The sequence below is a fragment of the Mobula hypostoma genome, chromosome 1 (genome assembly GCF_963921235.1).
Source record: "Mobula hypostoma chromosome 1, sMobHyp1.1, whole genome shotgun sequence".
Lineage (NCBI taxonomy): Eukaryota > Metazoa > Chordata > Chondrichthyes > Myliobatiformes > Myliobatidae > Mobula > Mobula hypostoma.
In genome coordinates, this window is record NC_086097.1 from 200762647 (window position 1) to 200776273 (window position 13627).

General features: G+C 37.7%; 1 protein-coding gene across 1 annotated transcript in view; it reads right to left on the reverse strand.

The window, feature by feature from the left end:
- Positions 1-1395: 1395 nt before the first annotated feature.
- klhl14 (kelch-like family member 14) overlaps positions 1396-13627 on the reverse strand; it is a 160811-nt gene continuing 148579 nt past the window's right edge. Inside the window, exons 8-9 of the mRNA XM_063041632.1 lie at positions 9955-10112; positions 1396-1836 (exon numbers count right to left, since the gene is read on the reverse strand). Of these exons, the coding sequence (XP_062897702.1) occupies positions 1696-1836; positions 9955-10112 (299 nt within the window). The 3' untranslated portion in view covers positions 1396-1695. The remainder of the gene's footprint in view (positions 1837-9954; positions 10113-13627) is intronic.

Here is a 13627-nt window from a genome sequence, read left to right on the forward strand (position 1 = left end):
AATATCAGGTGATAGAGTTATGACTCATGAAGAAGATTGCTATCATACATTATAAGTATGGAAGATTGAAAATATTTACAAGCATGGTGTATGAATTCCTGAATTTGGTAAATATAATACCGATTGTTCATTTTCTGGTTCAGCTGACAAACTTTTAATCTTTTTTTTTGTACTGTGACTAAGTCTAGCCCATTGCTTTATTAAGTAAGACCAGAAGAAGGAAAAGGGACAAAGAAAGAGAAAAATGTCCAGAAAAATTATTGCAATGAGCATTCAGCTATACGTAACTGCCTTCCCAGTAATCCTGGATCTGGACCCTGGGCGAATATCACTAATCAAAAACTATAATTTGGAATTCATCTTTTAAATGACCTTGTCCCTGAATCAATTTTTAGCCACTCAACTTTGTTAGTGGCTTGAACTATTTTAAGGACTGGCCTCATTAAAATATCCATGACCTCCCTGCTTGTTTGCAGCACATACAAGTGACTCTGATGAATGCTTTTAGACCTGAAATATTAACTGTTTCTCCTTCCACAGACGATACCTGTCCTAACAAGCATTCCCACCTTTTTTTCTGTGTTATCTCAGGTTTCAAGCATTTACAGTTTTTTTTGTGTTTTGGAAGTAATTCTCTGATCACCTTGAGAACCCCAAGGCTTCATTCACTGAGATAATCCAGCGCATTTTTCTTAGTATGGAAGTTCCACTTTAGAGTTCCTGCCGAAAGAAAACATCTCTTGCTCTAGGAAAAGCAGCAACAGCCTTACCAGAACGAATGTTTTTTGTTTCAATATTTATTTTCACTTGGTGGAGCCATCACAGTGTACACAATTCTTGTTGCAGCATTTTAAAGTGTATCATGAGCTAAAGCGCATACTAATTAATTGGGAAATGACAGGAATGATACCTTGCAGTATATACTCTAGTCACACCTCCATATCTCACAATTTTGGGTAGCAGTATTGCAGATCGTAATGGAGAAGATTGACTTTGATCTTGCTACACTATGCAAAAACAAATCCTTACAAAGAAGAAAATCTCCAATTTGGAGTCCAATGTAAGTGCTGTTAACTGCATACAGTTAAAGCCCCTGCCTTCCCAAAACATACCATTGGCTTAAATGCATAACACATATGGAAAATCTAATGAAGACTTGGTCCAGATGAGCCGAAAGGAATCAATAGCTAACTTATTTCATTCCTAAAAATAGCGTGTTACCCAGTAGGTGTAAATATACTAATCTATACACCTAGTGGACATTAGTTCATAAAATACACTGGTTGTTTCATAACACCATCAAAAATTAAGTTCACAAAATAAACACATGACAGAAGATAAATTCAAACGATTATTATTTCCAGCCATGCAATGAGGAGAAAACACTTAGCATTTTAAAGTTTTTATTTAAGTATGTTTTCCAACAAACAAGCTTCATTTACACTTTCTTATCCTGTACAAAATTTACATTTTGTTATATTCTACTACATCAGTTATTTTATTCGGTCATGCCTTTCTTCTGAAAGATACAAAGATTTACATAACATTATTTTCATAGTCATAAATTACCATAGTAAAAAAGCACATTTCAAACATTAAATGTGTTTGGGAGTAAGAATTCAGTACTTTGCACTTGATATCATTTAAATAAATTGTCTGAGTGTTTATATTAATGTTGTGAATTGACAGAATGTTTTATTTATTGTACGGCACACAGGCTGGCAATGTAACAGTTACACAGGCTGGGCCAGCGAGTGGCTCAGCAACTTCCCCTTCCAATTCTGTCCAAGTTGCTTGTTCAGGGCTGTAGCAAATTGTGGAAGATTTGTAGGCCCCCTGCAATATCAAACACAGCATTGAAACTATTGCATTGGCTTTGAACCTTGAAAAGAAAAGACATTTACCAGACTTTCACCTACATTTACTTACTATGATTTTGTTCATATGTGGTTAAATCGGGAGACTACAGGAATCAAGTATAGATTTCCATGCACCATGAATAGTGCCTTCAATTTATGACAGGAAATGTCCATGTCAAGTGAATAGGAACAAAACCTGCAGACAAAAAGGACACAATTCCTGCTCCACAGCTGCTGAAGTAGAGATCTTGCAGAAAGAGCTTGTGGGGCAGCTTATTAAGTGTCACTCAATCGTATCAGTTACCCTTTCACAGTATCACTCCATGGAACGTCAATTGTAGCATTACTATGCATTTCTCTGTGTGGTTAGCTACCCCATTTACCACTCCACTTACAGGCTCACACAACACTCTGAGGTATCAGTCACCACATGCAATGCCCAACAGTATCAATAACTCAGTCCATCCCTCCATTGTTCAAATAGTCCATGTGATCTCCATACTATAAATTATACCATAGACCCTTCCATATCATTAATTACTCCATGTTTTCACATCTATCCATGCACAATTCCATGTTATCAGATTATCCCACATGTACTGTACCCTCTTTTTGTTCATTATCCAGGCACCTCTTAATGATATCAATTACTTCACAAATTCCTCCATGGCATTAATTACCCCAGGCATCCTCCTTGCTATCAATCATCCCATGCATACCTCAGTAGTATCAATGATCCCACATAATTCCATTCGGTTCTTGAATCAGCCGGTGAAACCTTAGTCACTACAGTTTAGGACAATGATGCCCCTTTGATATCCTTGCCCTAAAGCACGGGTTCCCAACCTTTTTTATGCCGTGGGCCTCCACTGTTAACTGAAGGACCCGTGGACCCCAGGTTGGGAACCCGTGCTCTAAAGTGAACTTTCTTTTTGTTCTAATTACAGTTTCTTATAAAGATTGTGTAAAATTTCTGTTTAATTTATGCTTTTGTTCCGTCTTGTGAATGCTGTCTGCATGATGCAATGTGCCTGTGATGTTGCTGCGAGTAAGTTTTTCATTGCACCTGTACATATATGCACTTGTATCTATAACAATAAATCAGCTTTGAATCTAATTACTCTGGGCACCACTCCATGGTATCAATGACCCCATGCACCTTAATGCTACCACTTTCCCCATGCACACTTCCCTGGTATCCAATTACATGCAGCGTAGGTGCATGTTATCAATTACCCTTTGCACCTCTCCATGTTATTAATTAGAAGCATATGCAATAGGTCAGATGGAAAGTTAATAGATGGAATTTAATCCCAAAACATATGAGGGGATGCATATTGGGAAATCAAATACGGGTAGAGCATATGCTGTAAATGGTAGGGCCCTAAAGAATGTAGATAAATATAGTAGAGGCATATAAAATAGGTTTAAGGTGAATGGAAGAAGGTTAAGATTGTTTTTACACAGTGTGGATAATTTCACTACCAGAGGATGTGGTGGAATTCAATACAATTGCTACATTGAAGAAGCACATTGCCTCTATCTACGTGCGTGCGATGCTGCTGTAAGCTGGTTGTTTCATTGAACATGTACCTCACTGTACTTCTGCACATGACAGAAGTCTGACTTGACTTACACAGGCAAGGCAAAGAAAGATGTGATCCTAATGCATGCAAATGGAATTAGAGGAGGTGGCAAACACAAGAGATCCTGCAGCTGCTGGAAATCCAGAGGAGCACACACAAAATGCTGGAGGAACTGCATTTCAGGTGGCATCTATGGAAATGAATAGACACTCGATGTTTCGGGCTGAGAGCCTGCATCAGGAGTCAAGAGTAGGTGGTACAGAGGTGGTGGGCTGCAGGGTCACATCCATGTGTACAACTTGCTTCTATGACCCCACCTTGAGACTTTTTCACAATATAAGCCATCTAATGCACTACATATTGGCAACCGTTAATCTATGCACAATTCAGTGGTATCAATTATATAAGCTTTGCTTCATGACAGTAATTCCCTATGCCCTCATTCATGATGTTATAACTCCATGCACTATTCCATAATATTAATCATTCGCTGTGCCTCAGTATGCTATCAGATACTCCATGTGTCATGCTATGCTGACTAAGATGGGTTTACAGTTATGAAGAACAGTGAGATTTTAGGTAATCTTCTGTATTGCATAAAGTCCATGCTGTAAGCTAAAGCAGGCTTCCCTCCGATAATAAGAAGACAGAATTCTGTATAATTCTCAAGTAAAGGCCAGAGACTTACTGCAAATATAAACAATGAAGTCTAGGTGAGTGCATCAATCCAACAGTGCTGTGTCTCGATCATGTTACTATGCTTTACTTTCTGGAAATGTTATCCAAATCGTAATACATTATGATTGCCATCTTTTTGAAAAATGATGAAGCAACTAGAATGCTATACTTCTGGCTTTTCTGTCAGGTTAGTCCGAGGTTTGTTGTCAATTGTTTCTAATAGAGCAACTACAGGGATCCTTCTCACAGCTGACGTGATGAAGCTATTATTATGCCATAAAAATTCAATATTAATGCTGGGCATTTATTCAGAGAGATGTAAGCATTTTTGGTACACCTTTGTAAGAACACATCAGATCACGATGCTATGTAAAATACGATGAGGGGTCATAATAGAATTTTGAAAAGAATCTTTAAAAAAATGTAAAATAATATAAAGAAAATCATTATAAAGATATTTGTCAAAATGGTGTGTAAATAAAAGCTTTAGATGTACACTCACATACTAACTGTTATGCTTTACATTGCTTTTCTTGTCAAAAATTGTAGTTTATTGTTTATCTGCATATAAGTGATATCAGTATTTTTGCATAGACAGTATCATTTGGTGTATTAGTTACATTCCAAATTATTTGACAATACCTATTAAATGACACTAGGTGGCACATCATTTATGGTTTAAAAACAATTTAAAAACGTTTTCTTATTATAATTACATGTAATTATATATCCAAAATCATTTTAAGCCTGTTATTTTTGTTTGATAACTTTAAAATGGAAAACAACAAACTACCCTCTGAGCCTGTTCAATGCCAGTAAATTGTACATTTTTCTCACGGGGCGGGGGGTGGGGGTGGGATTGACTACCTTCATTTCCACTGTAATGACATATCAAAACAAAGGTCAGGGTTAACAATCTAATCCTGCATTTGACATTGTAAAGCAATATCTCATGTAGAATCAACATGTTCAATTAGACTTATACTTCTATTAACCTCAAAGAATATAAATCCATTGTACTCTATCCTTCCTCCAAGGAAAGCTTTCTCATCCCTGGGATCACTCTGTAAACAATTGTTTAACCCTATCTAAGGTAAGAATATTTCTCATTTAATAAAAATCTAGAAAATGTTATTTTTAAGCAATAGTGATTTTTAAACTATCTGCAAGTAAAATATACATTTAAACTAGTCATTGCCGACATATGTTCCATCTGTTTCGATCATATGCTGTATTCCTTGCTGTATTTTCATCAAAACCTGATTTAGTTGCAATAAAACTCTATTTGATGTGCAGTATAGGCTAGTGATCATGTCAGTAACTTTCAAAGTAGTTATAGTAAAGGATAACGACAGTCCACAAATTCAGCCCGTTTAATAAGAGGAGACTGATTTCAACTGGACAGGATTGAGTAAACGTAGGCTGGGAACAGCTACATGTAGGTAAATCTGCATTCGGGAAGTTGAAACCTTAAAAATGAAGTGTTCAAGGGGCAACTGATTCTGGTAAGAGTGAGAGGTGAGGATTGAAAATCAAGAGAACTTTGCGTGTCATGGAGAGGATAGATCATAAGAAACTTTTCGCAAAGCTGAAGTATTTAAGAGCAGAGGGCATAGATTTAAGGGGAGGAGTAGAGTTTTGGAGGGATCTGAGCAAAACAAGATCAGCCAGAGCATCACTGAAATCTGGTAGACAATGCCTCAGAAGGTACTGGAGGCAGAAAATGCTCAGCATTTCAAGGGAACATTCTGATAAAGGATCTCAGAATTGAAACACTAATTGTCTCTCTTTCCACAGATGCTGCCTGACCACGAGAGTATTTCCAGCATTTTCTGATATGATGCAATTCTATTTGCTTGGAACATTTGTATGTTCTCCTTCTGTGATTCATGAGCAAGGATGCTGTAATTCTAGAGAACAACATTCTGTGGTCTCTCTCATATGAAAAATAATTCTACTTTTCAATTTTTCTTTCCAAAGTAGATACTTTCGAAACTGTTTACATTAGAGTCCACACATGCTTCTGTTTGCCTAATCACTTGACTGATCTACTGTAAACCATCTGCAGCAACTTTATGTTCTGCTCAGGAATTTACTTTTCCAGTTTGTTTTGTATCATCCAGTAATGTTATGTTTTCCACTTTCATCTAGAGATCATCTAGATATAATTGCAAATTGCTGAAGCTCAAGAACTGATCCTTGCAGCATTCCACTAGATTCATCTGCTAATCTGAAAATTAATTAGTTAGATATGAGTTTGTTCCACACTTCACTAATTTATGGAAAACCATCTTCTGATCTTAAATCATACTTGTTAATTATATATTCTTACTTCACTATTTTTTGTTATCAGTTCAATACAATATTCCTTCCTCGTCACGTTGTAACAATATTTTTTGTTATTTATCAATATTTTCTAATGAGAACAAATTGACTTCTGCACAGCCCTTTTTTCCATAATTTATCATCTATTAACATTCTCCTCCCTCTTCAAAGCAACACATTTCAAAAATATTCCTTCGATAGCTGTTTTCAATTCACAAGCAAATCAATTTAAAGAGAAGCAACACACATCAAAGTTGCTGGTGAACGCAGCAGGCCAGGCAGCATCTCTAGGAAGAGGTACAGTCGACATTTCAGGCCGAGACCCTTCGTCAGGACTAACTGAAAGAAGAGCTAGTAAGAGATTCATGCATCAGAAGCTCATTACATCAACATGATGCTTGGTCCAGTATTACTACACCTAATAATAACTGTTCATTATCTGGTGTGTATCATTGAATGGTGAAATAATCTTTCCTATGTTTGCTAATGGAAACTCTTCAAAACCTACTCCAAAATTTATTATATTTATTACTATATACAAACCCATTGGCCATCCTTTATCCAAATCACATAACTATATGGATCTTGTATCATTCTGAAAATGTATTAAGGTTTTGAATCACATCTAACTTTTTATCATAAAATGAGTATTGATCATTAAAATTCTTCGGTAATTTAAGTATGTGATTTTTAGGCTTTAATAATAGCTTAGCATGCAGAAAAATTCCACAATTCATTTATTCTAAGTAGACTAATAAAATCTATGAATCTTCTTAACTAGTTAAGGAACAGTCATTCTGGATTAAATCTATTCGACTATGGTTATTGGATTCATTGAGTATGCCTGCAAGAAAATTAATCTCAGGATTGTATATAGTGACATACATTTACTTGGATAATAAACTTATTTTGAACTTTCTTCAAAGAATATTTCAGCTGTGTATTCAGAGAGAGCTTTCTCAGACTTTCAACTTCAGACCTCCATAGATAATAACTCAATGACGAGGAAACATAGGTTCCTTGGTGGAAGAGGCGTAAATCTGGTTATTATCAAACTCCATTTATTTTCTGTTCTCTGTAGTATTTTGTATTCCTGCAGCAATGAGTTAACAAAACCATATGGAAAACTAATAACTAACCCACATATATAAAGCAATATGAAACTCTATGGTAGAGATAATCTAATTTTAGTGAGATACTGACTCAGTAGTGTTGAATTTTTTAATATCCTCCCTCACCTTTCTTTGCTGAGATTAACCAGAGCAACAAGAAAGCACTTCTTCAATAATCATAAGCTATATATAGCTGTTGTTAATTGATTCCTCCTGGTTGTTATTATGATTCTGATGCTTTATAGATGGGGTTCATATGGTAGAGGTTTGAAGGAAGAGTATGGAAGGATGCTTTCTAGCTTCAGGCTTATGGCAAACCAGTTGCACAAGTAAAGCAATCCACTGGAATAAGCACAATGAGAAGAGGGCATGTAGAAAAGTATTAAGATGCTGGAAGAGGAAGAAGGAGAAGGAAGCACAAGTGGAAACTTAGCAGTGGCTATATCTGCATAGGGTGTTCAGCAAGAGAAGTCTTTGCTACCATATGGATGTCTCATCAAAATATGTTACCTTGCAGGAACCAAAATCTGGAACCTCAGAGCAGAACAATTATGGGACTTCCAGCTTCCCTCTTCTCACTCCCATCTCCACTTCCAGGGCCACCAGCGCAGCATCAGAAAACTTCCCTGCTCCTTTCTCCATGTTAAACCATTCTCCATAGTGTCTGCCAGCACCTTCCCCATGAGAGGCTTTTAGTGGCGCAATTCCCTACTCAAGTTTCCAACCAACAGCCATGTGGCTAATGGTTGCTGGAGGACACAATCATTGAAATGCTGCCTAAATTCCCTTTTGGCAGGTATGACACTTTGGGCATCTCTGAGTTGTGGTTGAAAGAAGGTCACAATTGGGAGCTTAACATTCAAGGATACATATTGTATCACAAGGACAGGCAGGTAGGCAGGGGAGGTGGGGTGGCTCTATTGACAAACAATTAAATCAAATCCTTAGAAAGAGCTGACATAGTGTTGGAAGATGTAGAATCCTTGTTGGTAGAGTTGAGAAACTGCAAGGATAAAAAAGACCCTGATGGAAGTTGTATACAGGCCTCTGAACAGTAGCCAGGATGTGGGCTACAAATTACAGAGGGAGATAGAAAAGGCATGTAAAACGGGCAATGTTACAATAATCATGGGGAATTCAATATGCAGATAGATTGGGAAAATCAGGTTGGTCCTGAATCCCAAGAGAAGAATTTGTAGAATACCCACAAGATAACTTATTAGAACAGGTTGTGATTGAGGGAATCACAATTCTGGATTAGGTGTTAGGTAATGATCCAGATTTGATTAGGAAGCTTAAGATAAAGGAACCCTAAGGAGGCAGTGATGATAATATGATAGAATTCACACTGCATGCAGGATTGCCTAAAAGTTAACTTGCAGGTTGAGTTGGTGGTAAGACATTGGTTAGACTGCACTTGGAGTATTGTGAACAATTTGAGGAGTGTTTGATGGCTCTGGGCCTACATTAGAAGAATGAGGGAGAATCTCATTGAAACCTATTGAATATTGAAAGGTCTGGATAGAGTGGATGTGGAGAGGATTTTTTTTTTTCTGTAGAGGCAGACTAGAGGACATAGCCTGAGAATTGAGGGACCTTAATTTTGAACCAAGATAAGGAAAAATTTCTGTAGCTGGGGAATCTGTGGAATTCTTTTTCACAAATGGCTGTGTAGCCAGGTCATTGGGTGTAATTAAGGCGGAGGTCAACAGGTTCTTGTTTGATCAGGGCATCAAGGGTTACAGGGAGAAGGCAGGAAATGGGGTTGAGAGGGACAATAAATCAGCCATGATGGAATGGCAGGACAGAAATGGGCTGAATAGCCTAATTCTGCTCCTAGGTCTTAAGGTGTTTTTGCGGCCTATCAAAGTTACTCTCCCTTTGGTTCAGAAACACTGTTTGATTTGAAGCAGTCCACTGAAGCCCAAATTCTGATTACTAACTAAAAACTGTCTCCTCAGTCAAAGAAAATATCAGCAAACATTCAATTTCAACTTAGAGACATTTCATTGAGTTCCAGTCAGTGCATTGACTGTGTTTTCTCATAATGTGTGAGTTAATACATCCACATACCACAATGCTTAGATAATGATCTACCCAAATTGATTTTTCCATTTAAAAAACTGAAAACATCATAGAGTGATAGGTGTTAACCACAAATCCAATTGAATCTAGGTGAATTGTCATCCAATAATAGAAAAAAATAAAGGGTTTTGTATACTGTCATGAAACACTAGTTTGACTTGGAAGTGTAAAATGGTAGGTATTGGCAACAAAGCAATGAGAAAAGATCTGCTATTGTTCATCCAGCTATAGTTGTACATACAATTTTATATTTACCAACAAAATAATGATTGAAATATTACAAAAAATATTGTATCAAATCCACCTCACCATGCTCCAGCTGTATCCACCAACAAGATAAATATTATCGTCTAGCACTGCGCATCCTGGACCACTGCGACCCTCTAAGATGGGAGTTTGGAGAATGTTCCACTGATCACCTTTGGGGTCATAACATTCAACGAGCATAACATCAAGATGTGAGAAACCTAGACCAAAAAGAAGCATTTTCAATCAAGTTATTGAGTTGAGAACAGTTGTTCTTGAGTCAACTATTGACATCTGCTTATTTCAGTGCAGCTCTTGACAGTAAATAAAGCTACCTTACAGCTGTCTGCCTAATTTAGATACTTAGCCACATAGCAATTAAAACAGTTAATGAAAGTAGTTCCAATTTTAAACAAGAAACTAAACTTACTGATGGAAACATTTCTGTATCACTGCAAATCCTAACTATTTTCTTAATCAATAATTTCATTTTATAAGACACAACAGGAACTTTATCTAGCTCTTGATTTTTTTATGGTGATATTTTCAATTTGATGGTTAGACTTCAGAAGCAAACCATAACAATTTGCAAGAGCAGTTTCACAGGGGTCATCATTTATATCAGGCTTTCAATCATTCAGTAAATAAAACAAGCAAGCAAGATGGTATTAACCTTATGGAAGGAAGCAACGATTTTCAAACAAGTTAAGAGGCCATTGCTATTACGTGCCACATTGATTCCAAACCATAATGGAGACCGGACTATGGACATTAAAATGCTTACTAATCACAGTATCATTCAAATTATTTATTGAATTTAGTTTTATGAGATCATTTTTGTCATTCTTCTTTAAATACAATTACAAAGAATTTCTGTAAGATTTTTCAATGCATTTATAGCACCTGGGCATCATGAGCAAGGCTAGTGCTTATTATTCATCTCCAATAGCTCTTGAGAAGACAAATGTGTAAGTTCATTCGTACTGTTGAATTCAACATATCCGTAAAAGGTTAGGGATTATTTTTCAATAAAGCTCTCCTGCAATCTTCTTTGTTCCAAAACAAACATGCCAATCTCCCTTACAAACGAGAGATGGCGCCCATGAGTGGCGAGTCTTTGGGTGCACCACTGATAGGAATCATCAATTCCCATTTAGGACTACTACAGCTCAAATCTACAGTCACAGCCATGGGTACTTCAGGAAGGAACATTGATTTAAGGTATTTCAAATATCTATTGATATTCAAAATCAGCAGGTCCCGAACTACAGATTTGGGTCATGAGTGCAGTTCCACTTTAAGAAAACAGAATTGGGGTCAGCATGCTGGTTTATAGCTACAATTGAAGTGCAGCGGCCTTAGAGCCCAACTCCTGACTAAGCTGCTGGTGAATGTACAGTCTCTGGAAAGTAAAAGTGAAGACTTCAGAGCAAGATTGCAGTAGTAGAAGGACATCAGGGACTGCAGTGCACTTTGTTTCACAGAACCATATATGGCTAACATACATCATTTTGGATGTAGCACTACAGCCTGATAAAACACCTTTTATACACACTTTGAAAGGGAGAATAAAACTACCAGTGTGAACATCTCAGCAGTATCTTGGAATCTTGTCAGAACGCCTATCAAGAGGGTGAACCCTTGGAAGGTATCACACCCTGATGGTGTACCTGGTAAGGCACTGAAAACCTTTGCAAACCAACTAGTGTGACTGTTCAAGGACATCTTCAATCTCTCACTGCTGCCTTTGGAGGTACCCACCTACTTCAAAAGCACAATAATCGTTCCAGTGCCCAGGAAGAGTAGGGTGAGCTGTCTTGACAACTACCACTCAGTTGCACTCATGTTGTCTGTGATGAAGTGCTTTGAGAGGTTGGTCATGGCCAGAATCAACTCATGCCTAATGAAGGGCCTGGATCCACTGCAATTTGTCTTTCACTACAGTAGGTTTACAGCAGATGCAGTCTCACTGGCTCTCCACTATGCCTTGGATCACCTGCACAATAGTAATACTTCCGTAAAGCTGCTGTTTAGTGATTGCAGCTCAGTGTTCAAGACAATATCCTCAGTTCTAATCAACAAGTTTAAAAACCTGGGCCTCCACACCTCCCTCTGGAACTGGATCCTTGATTTCTTTATTAGGAGACCACAATCAGTGCAGATTGGAAATAACATTTACACCTCACTGAAAATCACCTCAAGGATGTGTGCTTAGCCCACTGCTCTGCTCTCTCAACACCCATGACTGTGTGGCGTGGCTCGGCACAGCTCAAGCACCATCTATAAATTTGACACTGACACAAGTATTGTTGGCACAGTTTCAGATGATGACAAGGAGGTGTTTAGGAGTGAGATAGATCAGCTGTTTAAGTGGTCTCGCAAAAACAACCTTGCACTAGGGTGAGCAGTTTCAAGTTCCAGGGTGTCAATATTTCTGAAGATCTATTCTGGGCCCAACAGATTGACGCAATTACAAAGAAGCCATGGCAGTAGCAATATTTCATTAGGATTTTGAGGAGAATTGGTATGTCACCAAAGACTCTCACAAATTTTAACTGCTTGCGTCACCATCTGGTATGGAGGGGCCACTGCACAGGACTGGAAAAGTTGCAGAAAGTGGTAAACTCAGTGGGTGCCATCATGAACACGAACCTCCCCAGCATCCTTCAAAAGATGATGCCTCAAAAAGGAAGCATGTATCATCAAGAACCCCTATTACCCAAGACATGTCCTCTTCTCATTGCTACCATCAAGGAGGAGCTACAGGTGCTTGAAGACACACACTCGACTTTTCAGGAAGAGCTTCTTCCCTTCCACCGTCAGATTTCTGAATGGACAATGAATCCATGAACACTACCTCACTATTTTTTTATATCTCTTTTCGTACAACTTATTTAATTTAATTTTTTATATAAACTTCTTATTGTAATTTGTATTTTTATTATGTATTGGAGAGTACTGCTGCCTGAAAATGAAAAATACACCACATACCTGTATGCCAGTGATACTAAACTTTATTCAGATTTCTATATTTTCAATCCTGGCAAGATCATTGTAAATTTCTTGTAATATCTACCATTTCCTATAGCGTACTGACCAGAAATGTGCACAATAAAAATGCCATGTCCTTTCTAGTGTGGTATACTTTATACTTTATACTTTATTGTCGCCAAACAATTGATACTAGAACGTACAATCATCACAGCGATATTTGATTTTGCGCTTCGCACTCCCTGGATTTCAAATACTAAATATTAAAAATATTAAAATATTTAAAATTAGTAAATATTAAAAATTTAAATTATAAATCATAAATAGAAAATAGAAAAATAGGAAGTAAGGTAGTGCAAAAAAAACCCGAGAGGCAGGTCTGGATATTTGGAGGGTACGGCCCAGATCTGGGTCAGAATCCGTTCAGCAGTCTTATCTGAACTGGAAAGAAGCTGTTCCCAAATCTGGCTGTACGAGTCTTCAAGCTCCTGAGCCTTCTTCCGGAGGGAAGAGGGACGAAAAGTGTGTTGGCTGGGTGGGTCGTGTCCTTGATTATCCTGGCAGCACTGCTTCGACAGCGTGCGGTGTAAAGAGGGTCCATGGACGGCAGATTGGTTTGTGTGATGTGCTGCACTGTATTCACGATCTTCTGCAGCTTCTTTTGGTCTTGGACAGGACAACTTCCATACCAGGTTGTGATGCACCCTCGAAGAATGCTTTCTACGGTGCATCTATAAAAATTAGT